General features: G+C 34.8%; 1 protein-coding gene across 7 annotated transcripts in view; it reads left to right on the top strand.

Annotated features, from left to right (window-relative positions):
• Positions 1-19,734, top strand: part of SNTG1 (syntrophin gamma 1) — an 867,628-nt gene that overhangs the window by 762,409 nt on the left and 85,485 nt on the right. For all 7 annotated transcript variants that reach the window (XR_011421293.1, XM_023648630.2, XM_023648636.2 and 4 more), the window contains 2 exons: positions 14,926-15,042; positions 16,167-16,238. Coding sequence is in view for 6 of the 7 variants with exons in the window: in XM_023648630.2 (XP_023504398.2) it covers positions 14,926-15,042; positions 16,167-16,238 (189 nt within the window). In the remaining variant the exon portion in view is untranslated. The remainder of the gene's footprint in view (positions 1-14,925; positions 15,043-16,166; positions 16,239-19,734) is intronic.

Here is a 19,734-nt window from a genome sequence, read left to right as displayed (position 1 = left end):
TTTTAATACTATGTAATTTCCAGTTATCTGCTATAATTTTTGAACTAGTCATCTAAATTTTGAACATTTTGTGCAGAGAAGTTTTAAACTCTGAGTCTTATTACTCCAAAATCTGAATCTCCTGTGTGTGTTTTTTCATCTACTTTTGGTTTTATCACTTGGTTTTCTGAATTGTATTTATTTTTGTCTCCTTGTATGGCTTCTAAATACTGTCTATAAAATTTATTTATTTATTTAATGTCTATAAAAATTATAGACAATATTTGAGGTTCTGAATTGTGTTATCATCCTCCAGAGAAGATTTACTTTTATTGATGGCAAAATAAAATCAGAAGTACAATTTATCTTATTGGAATCAGGGCTGAGTGTTCATGAATGAGGCTCCAGTCTTTTTGAGGCTGGGTCTATTACTCATTTATCTATTTTTTCTTCTGTGTTGTAACCTGCTAGGTCTTTTCATGAAGGGCTCTGAAATCCAACATATGTTACTTAAACCTTTAAATCTGCTGAGAGTCACCATTTCAGCCCCTCAGCAGCTGATTGACAGTAGAAATGCCACAGGAGAAAGTGGCGCTGAGAGTGACTCACATCTGTGAGCTTTCCTTTGCACTAGGAGCTGGGTGCTTAGATCTTCGTGCCTTGGTAACATTACAACATTTTCTCAAACGTCTTTATTCGCCTTTTAGAAATTGTTGCCTATTTTATTCCAGTTGTCCCAGGGAGAAGAATTGGTTTTCTACAAGTCTGTCTCATTGTTTTATTTGGAAATACTCTTTTTATTAAGACTTTATCATTTATTTTTCTCTTTCAAGTACTAGGATACTTTCATTATGATTTTTTCTGTCACTAGTAACAAATGCTGTTCTCAATAATACACAGCCTTACCAGCTGTTGGGATTATAACAAAATTAGATGATCTACTCCCTGACTTAGGGATAAATATGTCCAAAACTGAGGCAGTATCAGCATAAGCTAGAGGGTTTGGTAAAACACAGGGTGCTGGCCCCAACCGTAAGGCTTCTGATTCAGTAGGTTTGGGAGAGGGTATGAGAATTTGCATTTCTAACAAATTCCCAGATAATACTGATGTTGATGGACCAGGCACCACACTATCACAGGGAGATCAAATAAGGATACTCTCTATCTTCACTTTGGCTGATAAAAAGTTAGAGACCTATGTTAAATGTAAATTTCTTAGGGTACTGTAATTATTTTGCTGCAAGAATGTACCATTTGCTTCAGTTTTGTTATTTATCATGAATACATTGTTACACATTATATTGTATCTTTTTAAAATAATTTTTAAATAAAAATAGTAATTATTACTGTCACCAATCCCAACCAAAGTCCCAGAAAGTTATTTTATGAATATCGACAAACTGATTCTAAAGTTTATGTGGAGAGGCAAAAGACTCAGAATAGCCAACATAATAGTGGAGATGAACAAATTCTGAGGACTGACACTACCTGACTTCAAGTCTTGCTATAAAGCTATGGTAAACAAGATAGTGTGGTATTGAAAAAAACATAGAAAAATTGATCAGTGTTACAGAATAGAGGGACCAGAAATAGACCCACACAAATACAGTCAGCTGATCATTAGCAAAGGAGCAAAGGCAACACAATGGAACAAGGATAGTCTTTTCAACAAATGGTACTGGAACAACTGGACATTCATATGCAAAAAAAGAATCTAGACATAGACCATGTATCCTTCACAAAAATTAACTCAAAATCGATCATAGACTTAAATGTAAAGTCCAAAACCATAAAACTCCCAAAAGGTAACATAGGAGGAAATCTAGATTACCTTGGATACGACAGTGACATGTTAGATGCAACACCAAAGGCATGATCTATGAAACAAATAATTGCTGTGATGGACTTCATTAAAAGTAACAACTGTTGCTCTGCAAAAGACAATATCAATAGAATGAGAAGACAAGCCACAGATCGGGAAAAAATATTTGCAAAACACATATCAGATACAGTAATGTTATCCAAAATATACAAAGAACTTTTGAAACTCAACAACAATGAAACAAACTACCTGATTAAAAAATGTGCCAAAGGCATTAATAGATACCTCACCAAAGAAGATATACAGTAGCAAATAAATATATGAAAAGGTGCTCCAGATTATATGTCATCAGAAATCAAATTAAAAAACAATGAGATACACTGAATACCTGTTAGAACAATGAAAACCAAGTACACTGACAATACCGATACTGGCGAGGATGTGGAGTAACAGGAACTGTCATACATTGCTAGTGAGGATGCACACTGTTACAGCCACTTTGGAAGACAGTTTAGTGTTTTCTTACAAAACTAAGTATACTTTTACCACATATTTGAGCAGTCACACTTCTTGATATTTACCTAAATGAGTGGAAAACCTACATTCATACAAAAATCTGCACACTGGTGTTTGTAGCAACTTTATCCATAATTACTAAAACTTGTAAGCAACCAAGATGGCCTTCTGAAGGTGAATGGATAAGTAAACGGTGGTACGTCCACAGAATGGAATATCATTCAATGCTAAAAAGAAATGAGCTTTCAAGCTGTGAAAAGACATGTAGGAAATTTAAATGCATATTATTAAGTGAAGGAAGTCAATTTGAAAATGCTATATACTATGGGATCTCAACAATATGACATTCTGGAAACAGTAAAATTATGCAGACAGTAAAAAGCCGGTAGTTGCTATGGGGTGGGGATGGAGGGATGAATCAGTGGAGAACAGAGAATTTTTAATGCAGTGAAATTATCCTATATGATACCATAATGGTGGATACATGTCATTATACATTTGTTAAAATCAATGGAATGTACAACACCAAGTTTGAACGTTAATGTAAACTATGGACTTTGGGTGATAATGATGTGTCAATGTAGAATCATCAATTGTAACAGATGTACCACTCTGATGGGGGATGTTGATGGTGGGGGAGGCTCACTGGCTGTGTATGTGTCAGGGAAGGGGGTCTATAGGAAATCTCTGTACCTTACATTTGACTATGCTGTGAACCTAAAACTGCTCTGAAAAATAATGTCTATTTAGAAGGGGAAAAAATAATAATGTAAAATAAAATGTTTTAAAATAATAAAAAATAATTTTTTATGCAGGGCAGGCTTCACATATCAGGCATAATTTTCAGATGATTACACATATAGCTTTAAATAGGCAAGTTTATGCAAATAAAAACCACGAGATATCATCTCACACCTGTTGGAACGACTGTCATGAAAAAGACAAGAGATAACAACCATTGGTGAGTATTGTACACCGGTGGTGAGATTGTAAATTGGTACAGCCATTATAGAAAATAGTATGGAGATTCTTCAAAAAATTAAAAATAGATCTACCATATGATCCAGCTATTCCACTTCTGGATGTTTGTCCAAGGGAAATGAAAACAGGATCTCAAAGAGATGTTTGCATTCCTGTGTTTGTTGTAGCATTATTCACAATAGCCGAAATATGGAAACGAACTGTTGGTCTACAGATGAATGGACAAAGGAGATGAGGTAAATATGTACGATGAAATATTGTTCAGCTATGAGAAAGAAGGACATCCTGCCATTTGCGACAACATGGATGAAACTTGAGGGCCTTTTGCTAGTGAAATAAGTCATGTTGAGAAAGATAAATGCTGCATGGTATCACTTGTATGTGGAATCGAAAGAAACAAAAAGTCAAACTCATAGAAACAGAGGGTAGAAAATGGTTCCCAGGGTCTGGGGGATAGGCAAAATGGGGAGAGGCTGGTATAAAGGTGAAAACTTTCAGCTATAATATGAATAAGATCTGAGAATCTATCGTATAATATGGTGACAATAGGTGATAACACTATATTGTATAACTGAAATTTTCTAAGAGATTAGAATTTAAATATTCTCACCCAAAAAATTTATATATATGCATATATATGTGTACATAAAACTATGTGAGGTGATGGATATGTTAATTAACTAGATGGGAAGAATCCTTTCATGATGTGTATATGTACCAAACCATCACAATGTACACTTTAAATATCTTACAGTTTTATTTGTCAATTTATACCTCCATAAAGCTAAAAAAAAAAAAACACATGCTTCTGAAATATTTATCTTAAAATTATCCATGTTTGGAAGCCTTTTTGTCATTTCACGTGCATAGAGAACTATTTCCTTTTAATTCCACTTGTTTCTGTAATATCTTATTTGAAATATCCTTATGCCTATATTGCCCATTTGGTTTTTTAATTTTTATTTTTCTAAGATTAAGTTTTTCTTTAGATTTATCATTTGCTGTGACATATGTAGGGAAAATTTACTGAAAATGCCTTATATCTCTTCAACCATATAATTATTTCACACAGGTCTTGCTAATGGTGAAGAACATAAAGTTCCTTTTGACATCTCTGCACAATTGTGAAGAACTAGTTTCCCTTATTTTGGCACACACAATGAGAAGGTTAATCTTTGGGGTAGAGAACAATCATGAGGAAATATTTCTTACAGATCTGATTATCCCATTTTTGTTAGTTATATCCTTCACTCATTCCACAAAGCTAAACTCAGTTCAAAATAATAAAATTGTATTCAATGATATTTCTTGAAAGATATCAGTATACCATTCTTAATCTTTCAGATTTTAGCAAATTATGGAGGTGGAAGAGATAACAAATTCAAATTTCAGTCATAAGAAGCTTAAATATTTCCTTTTCAGAATTATGTACACCACTTCATTCTCTTTTTTCTCTTGCCAATATAGGGAAGTAATAAACATGGAGAAACTATTTTATCAAATTGAATTAAAATTAAAGACTCTGTCTTAATGGAGAAATAATATGATAATTAAATGTGATATAATTGATAATAATTAAATTTTATCATTGTAATGGCTCCAGAATAACAGGGAAATTTAACCATATTTGTCAAAATTCTTTCTTCTTATAAATTCACAAAACCCTATGTTATTTTGAGATAAGATTGTTATAAAACTCTTACTAATAGTACACATTGTATGCTACGAGGAGGGGCCCAGGCCCAGTTAGCAACTGCGGATAGGGTTCCTGGTTCGTGCAGTATAAACAGCTGCTCCCCCACCGCAGCAGCAGAAACAAGTGAAAGGAGCAACTAAACTCTATCTCTATGCGAAGGCACAAATCAACAACATCAAGCAATATGAAAAAATATATTAAATCTCCAGAACAGAAGGAAAATAACAAATACACAGAAAACAATCCCAAAGAAAATGAGATATATAACCTAAATGATGATGAATTCAAAACAGTCATCATTAAAATACTCAATGAGTTAAGAGAGAATTCTGACCGACAACTCAACGAGTTCAGGAGCTATTTCACAAAAGAGTTTGATACGATAAAGGAGAACCAAACAGAAGTATTGGAAATGAAGAACACAATAGAGGAGATTAAGAAAAATCTAGATGCACTGAACAGTAGGGCCGATAACATGGAGGAAAGAATTAGCAATTTGGAAGATGGCAATATAGAATTGCTGCAGGCAGAGGAGGAGAGAGAAGTAAGACTAAAAAGAAATGAAGAAACTCTCCGAGAATTATCAGACACAATTAGGAGATGCAACGTAAGGATTATAGGTATACCAGAGGGAGAAGAGAAGGAGAAAGGGGCAGAAAGTCTATTCAAAGAAATAATGGCTGAGAACTTCCCAAATCTGGTGAGAGACATGGATCTTCAGGTGGCAGAAGCCAATAGATCTCCAAACTTTATCAATGCAAGAAGACCAACTCCACGGCATATAGTAGTGAAGCTAGCAAAAGTCAACGCCAAGGGGAAAATACTAAGGACACCAGGCGAAAGAAACTAACCTACAAAGGAACCCCCATCAGGCTATCAGCAGATTTCTCAGCAGAAAATTTACAGGCTAGAAGAGAGTGGAATGATATATTCAAAAATCTGAAGGACAAAAATCTACAGCCGAGAATTCTCTACCCAGCGAAAATATCCTTCAAATATGACGGAGAAATAAAAACTTTCCCAGATAAACAAAAATTAAGGGAGTTCATTGCCACAAAACCTCCTCTTCAGGAAATCCTCAGGAAAACCCTCATTCCTGAAAAATCCAAAAAAGGAAAGGGGCTACAAAACCAAGAGCAGAGGAGATAAGTAGAAGGACAACAACAGAGAGTAGCAGCTCTTCATCAGAACAGATTAAACCATGGGACGAGAAACAAAGGAAATTGAAGAAAACCGGAAAAAAAGACACAAAATCGTAATGGTAGGCCCCCACATCTCAATAATCACTCTAAATGTAAATGGATTGAACTCCCCAATCAAAAGACACAGAGTGGCAGGATGGATCAAAGAGCAAGACCCAACAATATGCTGCCTCCAGGAAACACACCTCAGCCCCAAAGACAAACACAGACTCAGAGTGAAGGGATGGAGAACAATAGTCCAAGCTAATAATGAACAAAAGAAAGCAGGTGTTGCTATACTAATATCAGACAAGGTAGATTTCAAAGCAAAACAGATAAAGAAAGACAAAGAGGGACAATATATAATGATAAAAGGGACTCTCCACCAAGAAGATATAACACTTATAAATATATACTCATCCAACACAAGAGCACCAAAATTTGTAAAGCAACTCTTACTAGAACTAAAAGAAGACATCAACAACAATACAATAATAGTAGGGGACCTCAACACACCATTAACACCAATGGACAGAACATCCAGACAGAAAATCAACAAGGAAATAATAGAATTAAATGAAAAATTAGACCAGATGGACTTAATAGATATATATAGAACACTTCACCCGAAAACAGCAGGTTACACATTCTTCTCAAGTGCACATGGAACATTCTCAAGGATTGACCACATTTTGGGAAACAAAGCAAACATCAATGAATACAAGAGAGTTGAAATAATATCAAGCATCTTTTCTGATCATAATGCTATGAAACTAGAAATCAACTACAAGAAAAAAGCAGAGAAAGGTGCAAAAATGTGGAGACTAAACAACACGCTTCTCAACAAACAATGGATCATTGAAGAAATTAAAGAAGAAATCAAATATTATCTGGAGACAAATGAAAATGAGAACACGACATACCAAATCATTTGGGATGCAGCAAAAGCAGTCCGAAGAGGGAAATTCATCGCAATACAGGCTCACCTCACTAAACAAGAAAACACTCACATAAGGAACCTCAAACGACACCTTACAGAACTAGAAAAAGAACAACAAACAAAGCCCAGAGTCAGTAGAAGGAGGGAAATAATAAAAATAAGAGCAGAAATAAATGATATTGAAACAAAAAAGACAATAGAAAGGATCAATGAAACAAAGAGTTGGTTCTTCAAAAGAATTAACAAAATTGACAAACCTGTAGCCAGACTCACCAAGAAAAGAAGAGAGAAATCGCAAATAAATAAAATTAGGAATGAGAGAGGAGAAATCACAACAGATACCAATGAAATACAAGAGATCATAAGAGAATACTATGAAAAACTATATGCCAACAAATTGAACAACCTGGAAGAAATGGACAAATTCCTAGACTCCTACAATCTCCCCAAAGTGAATCAGGAAGAAATGGAGAATCTGAATAGGCCAATCACAAGTAAGGAAATAGAAACGGTAATCAAAAACCTCCCCAAAAATAAGAGTCCAGGACCAGACGGCTTCTCTGGAGAATTCTACCAAACATTCAAAGAAGACTTAATACCTATTCTTCTCAAACTGCTCCAAAAAATTGAGAAAGATGGAGTACTCCCGAACACATTCTATGAAGCCAACATCACTCTGATCCCCAAACCTGACAAGGACAGCACAAAGAAGGAGAACTACAGGCCGATATCACTGATGAACATAGATGCAAAAATCCTCAACAAAATTTTGGCAAACCGAATACAGCAATACATCAAAAAGATTATACACCATGATCAAGTGAGATTTATACCAGGGACACAGGGATGGTTCAACATCCGCAACTCAATCAACTTGATACACTACATCAACAAAATGAAAAACAAAAACCACATGATCATCTCAATAGATGCAGAGAAAGCATTCGACAAGACCCAACACCCATTTATGATAAAAAACCCTCAATAAAATGGGTATAGAAGGAAAGTACCTCAACATAGTAAAGGCCATATATGACAGACCCACAGCCAACATCATACTCAATGGACAAAAACTGAAAGCCATCCCTCTGAGGATAGGAACAAGACAAGGGTGCCCACTTTCACCATTCCTATTCAACATAGTACTGGAGGTTTTGGCCAGAGCAATTCAGCAGGAAAAAGAAATAAAAGGAATCCAAATAGGTAACGAAGAAGTAAAACTCTCGCTGTTTGCAGATGACATGATCTTATATATAGAAAACCCCAAAGGATCCATAGAAAAACTATTAGAAATAATCAACAACTACAGCAAAGTAGCAGGGTATAAAATTAACGTGCATAAATCAGTAGCATTTCTATACACTAACAATGAACTAACAGAAAAAGAACTCAAGAACTCAATCCCATTCACAATCGCAACGAAAAGAATAAAATACCTTGGGATAAACTTAACCAAGGAAGTGAAGGATCTATACAATGAAAACTACAAGACTTTCTTGAAAGAAATTGACGATGACATAAAGAGATGGAAAGACATTCCATGCACATGGATTGGAAGAATAAACATAGTTAAAATGTCCATACTACCTAAAGCAATCTCCAGATTCAATGCTTTCCCAATCAGAATCCCAAGAACATTCTTCAGAGAAATTGAACAAACAAACCTAAAATTCATATGGGGCAACAACAGACCGCGAATTGCTAAAGCAATCCTGAGCAAGAAAAACAAAGCCGGCGGAATCACAATCCCCAATTTCAAAACATACTACAAAGCTACAGTGATCAAAACAGCATGGTCCTGGTACAAAAACAGGTCCACAGATCAATGGAACAGAATTGAAAGCCCAGAGATAAAACCACACATCTATGGACAGCTAATCTTCGACAAAGGAGCAGAGGGCCTACAATGGAGAAAAGAAAGTCTCTTCAACAAATGGTGCTGGGAAAACTGGACAGCCACATGCAAAAGATTGAAAATTGACCATTCTTTTTCACCACACACCAAAATAAACTCAAAATGGATCAAATACCTAAAGATTAGGCCTGAGACAATAAGTCTTTTGGAAGAGAATATAGGCAGTACACTCTTTGACATCAGTTTCAAAAGAATCTTTTCGGACACTATAACTCCTCAGTTGAGGGAAACAATAGAAAGAATAAACAAATGGGACTTCATCATACTAAAGAGCTTCTTCAAGGCAAGGGAAAACGGGATTGAAACAAAAAAACAGCTCACTAATTGGGAAAAAATATTTACAAGCCACTTATCCAACAAAGGGTTAATCTCCATAATATACAGAGAACTCACACGGCTCAACAACAAAAAAACAAACAGCCCGATCAAAAAATGGGCAGAGGACATGAACAGACATTTCTCAAAAGAAGATATGAATATGGCCAATAGACATATGAAAAGATGTTCATCATCGTTAATCATCAGGGAAATGCAAATCAAAACTACACTAAGATATCACCTTACACCCGTTAGATTGGCAAAAACATCCAAAACCAAGAGCGACAAATGTTGGAGAGGTTGTGGAGAAAAAGGAACCCTCATACACTGTTGGTGGGAATGCAAACTGGTACAGCCACTATGGAAAACAGTATGGAGATTTCTCGAAAAGTTAGAAATAGAAGTACCCTATGACCCAGCCATCCCATTACTGGGTATCTATCCTAAGAACCTGAAATCAGAAATCTCAAGAGTCCGTTGCACCCCTATGTTCATCGCAGCATTATTTACAATAGCCAAGATGTGGAACCAACCTACATGCCCAGAAACTGATGATTGGATAAAGAAGATGTGGTATATATACACAATGGAATACTACTCAGCCATAAAAAAAGACAAAATTGACCCATTCACAGCAACGTGGATGGACCTCGAGGGTATTATGTTAAGCGAAATAAGCCAGTCAGAGAAAGACGAACTCTATATGACTCCACTCATAGGTGGAAGTTAGTATATTGATAAGGAGATCTGATCGGTGGTTACCAGGGAAAAGGGGGGGTGGGGGGAGGGCACAAAGGGGGAAGTGGTGTACCCACAACATGACTAACAAAAATGTACAACTGAAATCTCACAAGGTTGTAATCTATCATAACATTAATAAAAAAATAAATAAATAAAAAAATTCACAAAACCCTATGTTATTTTGAGATAAGATTGTTATAAAACTCTTACTAATAGTACACATTGTATGCTATTTTGATAATGAAGTTTTGCAAAATATAATACATGTATAGAAAGTTTATAAAACATAGATGCACAGCTTGATTATTCAAAAGCCCAAAACCCCTGTGTAACCACATTCCAAGTCAAGAAAAGTAGATTACTAGCAACTCAGGTTCCCTCTCCCCACTTTGCATTCTTCCCCAGTCACAACTGGCTTGCTGTCTTTTAATGTAACCATTATCCTGACAGTTTGGGTAATAATTGTCTTGCTTTACTACAGTACTTTTTTCTTCCAACTAAGAATGCATTCTAAAATACTATAGATTATTTGAATCAAATCACACATACATACATATATATATGTGTATGTGCACATATTACTCTATATGTGCTTCTTTTAATTTACATATTCTGTGGGATTCATGTATGTTTTTCCACATAACTGTAATTACTAATTTTTCTTGCTGTATACTATTACTTTATTATATCACAGTTTGTTACTTTATACATCTAAAGAATATGTTGGAAGGTATGCAGTTTCTTAATATTTTAAAATATTGGTATGCAGTTGGAACTACTAAGAATTATGCTACAATGGACATTCTTGTATGTATGCCTCAGTGCACATGTCTAAACATTAGTGTTGAGTTTATATTAGAAGTGAAAAATGAAACTTTCACTGGCTGTATATGAGCTTTTACATTACTACATATCTTCACCAAAATTGGGCACTTCCTTCCTTTTTATTGTAGCCACATTGGAATATATACAGAGAAGATGCATAATGTTTTAAAACTGCATTTTTTGTGGTTTTATGGTTTTAGGTCTTACATATAAGTGTTTTATTCACTTTGAGGTGATTTTTGTATATGGTGTGAGATAAGGGTCCAATTTCATTCTTCTGCATGTGGATATCAAGTTTTCTGGACACTTTTTATGGAAGAGACTTTCCGTTCCCCATTGTGCATTCTTGACATCTTTGTTGAAGATCAGTTGAGCATAAATGCATGGATTTATTTCTGGGCTCTCTGTTCTGTTCCATTAGTTTATGCATACACGTTTATGCCAGTATCCTGTTGTTCTGATTACTGTTGCCTTGTAATATATTTTGAAATGAGGAAGTGCAGTGCCTCTAGCTTTGTTCTTCTTTCTCAATATTGTTTTGGCTATTTAGGGTCTTTTGTGATACCATATGAATTTTAGGATGTTTTTATTATTTCTGTAAAGAATGCCATTTGGATTTTGATAGGGATTGCATTGCATCAGTAGGTCACTTTGGATATTATGGATATTTTTAAATACTAACTCTTCCAATCCATGAGCATGACATGTCTTTTTATTTATCTATATCTCAATTTCCTTTGTTAATATTTTATAATTTTCAGTGTACAAATCTTTCATCTCTTTGTTAAGTTTATTCCTAAGTGTTTTGTACTTTTTGTTGCTATTGTGAATAGGATTGTTTTCTTAATTTCCTTTTTGAACTGGAAGAAAACATAAGGAAAAATCTCCTCAGCATTCGTCTGGGCAATAATTTTTTGGATATGACGCCAAAAACATAGTCAACAAAAACAAAAATAGGCAAATTGGACTTCATCAAAATAAAAAACTTCTGGACAGCAGAGGAAATAATCAGCAGAGTGAAAGAGTAGCCTATGGAATGGGAGAAAATATTGGCAAATCATACATCTGATAAGGGGATAATGTCCAAAATATATAAGAAACTCAATTGCAAAAAGACAGATAACTCAATTTAAAAATGGGCTAAAAGACCTCAATATACATTTCTCAAAAGAAGACAAACAAGCTCGTATCTTATCTTCCTGTACATAGGAAGCAAGATTAAGTTAATGTCTGTGTTAGAAAATTTTAATACCTGGAATGCTTAAATGTTGGGTCCTGCTGCCTATTGTTTTTCATGGTTTTCATTTGATGTGCTTCATGAATTTTTCCCCTTATATTCTTAGCTATTTTTATTTTGTCCAGGGCACAGTTTTTATAAAAAATAAGTTGAGACACAGGATGATACTATTATCATCCAGAGAGGGTTTCCATTTTCTTTAGCCAGGAGCCTAGGAGAACTGTAATCTGGATTCATCACACATCATTTCAAGGTTGACATTTTCTCAACCATCTGGATGACTTGAATCTGAGTTCTAGTTGCTATAAGGGCTGATGACTTCTGCCTCAACTTTGTTATTAGGATGCAGTCACTTGTGATCTGAAATAAAAGCAGAGCATGTTTACTAAGTCTTCCCCACTTGAAGGGCCCTGGAATTTAACGTTATGCCCTAAACCTGTGAGGCTGAAAAAAGCACCTCAGTCTCTGATGGGCCATATCTGTATTAGAAAGTTAACCCACATTTGGGCTCACCTCTACAATTTCCATTTTAGTATGGGTTTTTCCTCTTAATTCTTTAATACCTAATAAAATATCTAGTGCTTTAAGCACATTTAAAAAATATTGTTTCCCTGTTTTCCAAGGTGACTTCAGTTAGCAGGTTGTCTGAATTGCATGATACACAACAACTGGAAAAGGAAATTAATCTTTTCCTACTTTTACTTTAAGTCAGTTATTCTGACAAATTATATATACTTCCATAGCTAACTCTTTTTTTCCCTTGTGGTATGGTCAGCTATTAGACTTCATTATTTTGTAAAAGCTATGATATTATTTGATTAAGTATCTACTTGGCTGTGTGAGCAATACAAGATAATCAATTACTGTAGCTGGTTCTTACTATATTATTATTAAACAATTTAGTCTCTATGAATAGCTCCCACATGTTATAAATTTCAAAGTATATATGAGTAATTGAGCCAGCCCTCATGGTCTAGTGGTAAAGATTGGGCATTCTCACTACTGCACACTGAGGTTTGTCTCCCAGTCAGGGAACCACACCACCAATCTGTTAGTTTTCATACTATGATGGCTGAGTGTTGTTGTGATGCTTAAAGCTATTCCACCAGTATTTCAATTACCAGCAGAGGCACCCATGGTGGACAGGTTTCAGCAGAGTTTCCAGATTGAGACAGACTAGGAAGAAGGACCTGACCACCCACTTCCAAATAAACTGGCTGTGAACATCCTATAAATAACAGGAGAATGTTGTCTGAAATAGTGCCAGAAGATGACAGGATGGTGCAAACAGACCAAGCCAGGTACCACTCTGCTGTACACGTGGTCACTAGGAGTTGGAATCGACTTTAGGGTACTAACAACAAATTAATAATGTAAGAGATTAGAGAATACGCAGTAAAGTTAAAAGAGCAAGGGACTTTGGTTCAAATTCCAATTCTAACTCATACAAAGTTGGACTCACTTGTTAAGCTACTTTATTTAAATCAAAATTCCTCAATTTGTTAAAACAGCATCTTTATATCTCAGAAGCTGATTGTAAAACAAACTTGGATAATGAGATAATGGGCAATACAATTATTGTGGAGAGCAAATATAATATAGTGGAAAGAAAATGAGGTCTAAAATCAGACTGATATCTTATTTCAAATTCTACACTTCAGATTCTTTCATTGTTGTTAGTCAGCTATCACCATAGTAATGCTGCATAATAAAACAACTCCAAAACTAGGTGCAATACAACAATAGGTATGTGTTTTCTCTACAAGAGAACTGTTTGTTTGGCATTAGACACTAGGCTGGAGTTGGCTGGGCTTGGATGCAGGAGGCAATCTGAGCTCTGATCCTTGGGTATGCTTTCCTTACAATAATGGAAGAAGCATGACATACTAAGTTCAACTCTACTTGTGTCATGTGCATTAAAATCCCATTAGTCATAGCAAACCTCATAGCAAAAAAGCAAAAGTCTAGGAACAGGAAAGAACATCTGCCAACCATAAAACCAAAGTAAGTTACATGAGGTGAGAAATATATATTCCCAAATACATCTCCTACATAGAGTTGTGGTAAGAAGTAAATGAAATGTTACGTGAATACTTTGTTAGGGATGAAGTACTCATTTAATAAATGTTTATGTACATGTTTGAGCTTCATGACAATCAAATAAGAGAAAGAGGAGTGGCTTACCTCACATGATTTTATTTTGGACATTGATCAGCTACATTTAAGAGCCAGAGGCACAGAGTTGTTACTACCATTTGATATATGAATAATTTTTGAATAATCTTAGATCAGTGACTAAAACAAGAAAGGTTATCATCACGCCATGTCAGGCACAGATAGAGTGGTACACTACGCTAGTGGTAATCACATTAGGTATCTCTCTTTGTCTTGTCTCCTTTACCCACTTAAATATTTTACCTGAGAGCACATTTCCAGGTAGTAAAATGCCACTAATTGGAAAACTGATAGGATAAAGTGAATGAATTTTATTACAAAGAAATATTTTCATAGGAGGAATGATAGAGAGTGGGAGATATAATTCATGTCAAGTTAGATTGCATAAACAAATACTTGATAAGTGCTGATAGAAACGTATTAAATTCTTATGCGTACTTTACATTCACTTATTGAACGTAAATCTGGTTAGCGTACTTTTTTGCATCAATTAATTTGAACATTTTATAAGAGAATTAAAATACAAGATATAAAAAATACACATAAGACATCTGAAATGAGACTTTTTTGACAGTTAATTATATTCAATTTCCTTGCAGATAGTCTACATGGGGTGGTGTGAAGCACGGGAGCAGGACCCCCTTCAAGATCGCGTGTACTCACCAACATTTCTAGCCCTGAGGGGTTCATGTCTTTACAAGTTTCTGGCACCTCCAGTAAGTGATTTTGTTCAACACTTTTTATTTTTCCCACATTATCACAACAGAGTGACATCAACTTAACAGTAACAAATAACATATTACCAATATATTTTGAAAATAAGATCAGACAAAAGTAGAAAACAGTCCAAATATTTCTGAAAATATTTTTCTAAGGATACATGTTCTGGTATTAAACATTTACTTTTTAACCCTTGAAAAATCTAGAAAGCATTTCTGTTTAGGCACTTATGGCACTCAACATATGTTTTCCTATGTGGCATAAGTCTGTCTAAATCGAATCAATAGCATTTTGGGTATCCTATATGGTGGTCTTTGGGCTTCGTATTAAATATCTATGGCTACCTATTGTACCTAAGGGCTTGCTTTTGGAAGCAAGTACCTTATACAACAGTAAATTCTCAATAAATATTTTTTGAATGTAAGTACCAAATGCCAGACCACTTACTTACAGGTCTAGTAACGCACAGGATCTTGGAATTATCAAGTCTTACCTGCTGCTATTTTGACTGTCTATGTTGACACAAAGTTCAAAGAACCAGGAAGGCAGGAAAAAAGTCATTGATATTTATATCTTTCACTCCATTCCTACTAGAAATAATTTCTTATGACTGGACAAATATTTGTTTCAAACATAGATAAGTGAAACAAAATTCACTGTAGTTTTGGTGTCTTCACAATGTTATAAGGCTTTCGTATCTTGGAATGACTTCTTAACATAAATTATTTAAAAAAAATATTAAAGCCAGTGTTGATATCTGGTATTCTTTGTTTGTAACTGGTGGTAAACTGAGAAAAAATATTATAGGTGTGAGATACTTGGTATTTATATGTGGAGAATACACACATTATTTAAAATATGTGAAGACATTGGGCAAATGGAGGGTGTGAGGATAACATAAAACATTTGCTGAAAGAGGAAGAGAAGTGTGATAAAACTTGGAGGAGAAGAAACCAAAACATTATGTGAAGATCTCTGTGACAATAACTTTACAACTGACAGACTATATAGTATGAGTACGAGAGTTCCACTATGCACCATATTATATAAGTAAAATAAATAGGGAGATGGGCGCTCTCTTTCTAAAACAGATGATATACTAGTTTCTCATCTTTTAAAGGTGACAACATGGGACTGGACCCGAGCAGAGAAAACATTTTCAGTTTATGAGATTATGTGCAAGATTCTCAAGGTATGATCAACAAGTATGAAGATTTTAATGGCTTTTCCTTAGTAAACAGTGGTTCTGGATTCATAAGTAGTTCATGAAAATAAATGATGCATGGATACAAAAAAACAAATAAAGACAAAAATATATATATATAAAAGAAAAGATCGAATGCAGAGAAGTGTATGAGCACCTTCCTATTGGCTTAAATAACTATTCAGCAGATCCTGCAGCCCCTCAGTCTGGGGAGGAGAACAGAGAGAAGCTTAGCAGGAGTGCGTTGAGGAAGAAGTAGCAGGTTCAAATACAAATAGTCTGAATTTAAACCTCAAGTATTACTGTAGTTATTTGCTGAGTAAAACACGGAAGAGAAAAATTTGTGTAAGACTTGGAATTAGAAAATGCAGAAAATATAAAGACGTATGTAAAGAAAGTTAATTTTTTTTTAATCTCAGGGTTAGGTTATCTCTGTGAGTATGCAAAAGAACATACAATTGTCATAATTCAATTAAATACCTATGCTAATCACAGGTTTGTTCCAATAAGAAGTCATTGAGAATTCTGTAAAATTCCAAATGGTTTCTGTAGCCATTTTTAAGAATCAAAATGGGAATAATTTATAACATCTAAATAATAATATTTATTAAGTTTCTACTCTAGGGTCTGTAGGCTTGGAAATACTACAGATTGATAATTAAATCCTGGTTAAGGTTGACCTTGTTTGTGTAACCAGGGAGAACTAAATTCCCTGCTTTTATGTCAGTTATTTCTCTTCCAGTTAAGACTCAGTAGAATAAAAAATGCTGGGACATTTACAACACGATGAAATGTATCAAAAGTGTCTGAAGGCAGAGAGAAAAAAAAATGATTACATCAAATGTCTTCATAATTTTTTTTCCCTACAGAATAATCATAGATTAAAGCTGACATTCACAATGGCACAAGAGCTAAATAAAAATGTAGGTCATTGCTTTTTGTGGTTTTAGTTTTATTGTCGGACTAATAGTGGTAGAACAACTCTGATATACTTGAGTTTATTGTTAGTAAAGAAGGCTCTGGTGAGCCAGCCCTGATGGCCTAGTGGTTAAAGTTTGGTGATCACTGCTTTGCCAGCCCGGATTCCCTTCCTGGTTGCGAAACCACACCACCTGTCTGTCAGTTGCTATGCTGTGGTGGCTGCTCACACAGAAGAACTGGAATGACTTACAACTAGGATATATGAGCATGTACTGGGGCTTTGGGGAGGAAAAAAAAAGAAAAAGAGGAAGATTGGCAACAGATGTTATCTCAGGGTGAATCGTTCCCTGCAAAATAAAAAATAAATAAATAAGGCTCTGGCATCTCCTAAAATATCTACCAGTATCTGAAGAAAAAGAGTTCATACCCAACTCCAGTTTTTTAAAGTAGTTACTGAAATGGCTAATGAAATAGCTTTATAATTTAACGTTTTAGAAAAAAAGAAAAACCTAACGGAATTAGAAAGAAGAGAACAAAAGGAAGAAAATAAGGAAGTAAGGAAGGAAGAGAGAAAGGAAAGATAAACCCAGAAACTACGTACCTTGAACAGTTTTATTTGCCATTTGCTATCCATATATTAGTATAACTTTTCCTTAGTAGTAATCCAGCATGCATTTCTACAGTCTTATTTAGATAAATTATTTCATAGCGATTTTCCAACTAACTTCATGGTCTTTATAACTATTTTAACATTTAAAAATAAGGTAGTTCATCATAATGCTTGAAATAAGGACAATTTTAAAGGAGAGAATAAAAATGATGTCTGGCTTCATATAAACGGTTTATTTTGTTTCTCTTTTTTATTTTTATTTTTTATTTTTTGAGGAAGATTAGCCCTAAGCTAATATCTGCTGCCAATCTTCCTCATTTTGCTAAGGAAGACTGGCCCTGAGATAACCTCCATGCCCATCTTCCTCTACTTTATATGTGCTACACCTGCCACAGCATGGCTTCACAAGCAATGCATAGGTCCGCATCCAGGATCTCAACCGGCAAACCCCAGGCCACCGAAGTGAAATGTGCAAACTTAACTGCTGCACCACCGGGCCAGCCCCTTATTTCTGTTTTTAAAGATTTTACTTGCAAAGTTAGGATTATATGATTTGTGTTCTAGTTTTTCATGTAAAAATATGTCGAGATTTTTTTTATGCTAATTAACATTCTTCAAAAAAGCTACGACTTTTCAGTAGATTTTGTCTAACCTATCTTTTGGCCATATTTATTTAGCCAATTCCTTAATTTTGCCTTTTAGATACTTTCCCATTTGTTCCATCAGACATATCATAACAATCATTTGATTTATTTGATAATTGTTGAGTATTCTCTAAATACCAGTTAATCTGCTAAGCATTTGTTATTAGGCTGGAAAAAAAGGCAGAAAAAGTCACTGCTGTCATTGAGGTTACATTTTATTACAGTGTCACAGATGTTAGGTAAATGCAAAGGAACCAAAAAAATAGATAACCAAAATTGATGTTTGCCCACCAATTTAAGTAACTTTCAAATTATTTCCTTTCATCTAAATTCAGATTTTGGAAATGTTGGGTGGAAAATATTTTAATATATTCAAGATATTGGGTTTATGTGTCTAAATTGCCTCTTAGAAAAGCCATACCAACTTATACTGCTATCACAAGTATCTGGAAGTGCCCATGTATTTGCACTCTGCCTAATTAAAATCAAAGAGCAGCTCTCATTTATCTTTCTACATAAAATTTGCTATAAACCTATTAATTACTTTGGGAAATATTTTACATAGGTTACTAAGGCCTGTAGATCAATATTTTCAGGCATTGAATAAAATATAAATCTACTTTCACTTGTTATATGTAAATAAGAAAAATCTCTTGCCATTAATGAGTACAATACTCATGTTCTATGCTTCTTGGATTTACATTTGACATACAAAAATATCCTTTGAGGATTCTCTTTCTCAAAGGAAAATTTCAAATAGCACAAGAACAGAGCTGTGAACATAAGACTCAGTGCTAAATGGATTATTTTCCTGCATGGAGATCAGTGCCCAGAGGATGATAGGCTTGACAAGCAGCCGAGGCTCAGAGAGTTGGATCTGGTGAGCAATTCTGAAGGGGCGTCTTCTATTACCACTCATCTACCACCATGAGGTAGCAGTCCTGTGCAAATTGTGTGAGTTGTAGACTTCTGTCTCCAGAAAGGGATCCCTCAGATAAGGCAAATTTAAAGGCACAATTTAATGATCTAGACCATGCCATGTTACATCCAGCCTGAAACCACCAATTGGGAAAACTCTGTATCTTCTGATATGAAGCCACACCAGTAATAACAAAAATGAAGCAATAATGGTTACCCAGTATAGATAGCTTCCATGTATGTGCCAGGTATTGTTCTATGTGCTGTAATAATTTATTTAATCTTTACGATGAGACTGTGAAATAGTTATTATAATTCCCATTTTACAGATTTGGAAACAAAGGCAAAGAGTTTAAGTAAATACCTCAATGTCACATGGATAGTAAACGTC

The sequence above is a fragment of the Equus caballus genome, chromosome 9, assembly GCF_041296265.1.
Source record: "Equus caballus isolate H_3958 breed thoroughbred chromosome 9, TB-T2T, whole genome shotgun sequence".
Classification (NCBI taxonomy): Eukaryota; Metazoa; Chordata; class Mammalia; order Perissodactyla; family Equidae; genus Equus; species Equus caballus.
The sequence above is the reverse complement of the archived record's forward strand: the minus strand, read 5'-3'. Positions and strand labels throughout refer to the sequence as shown.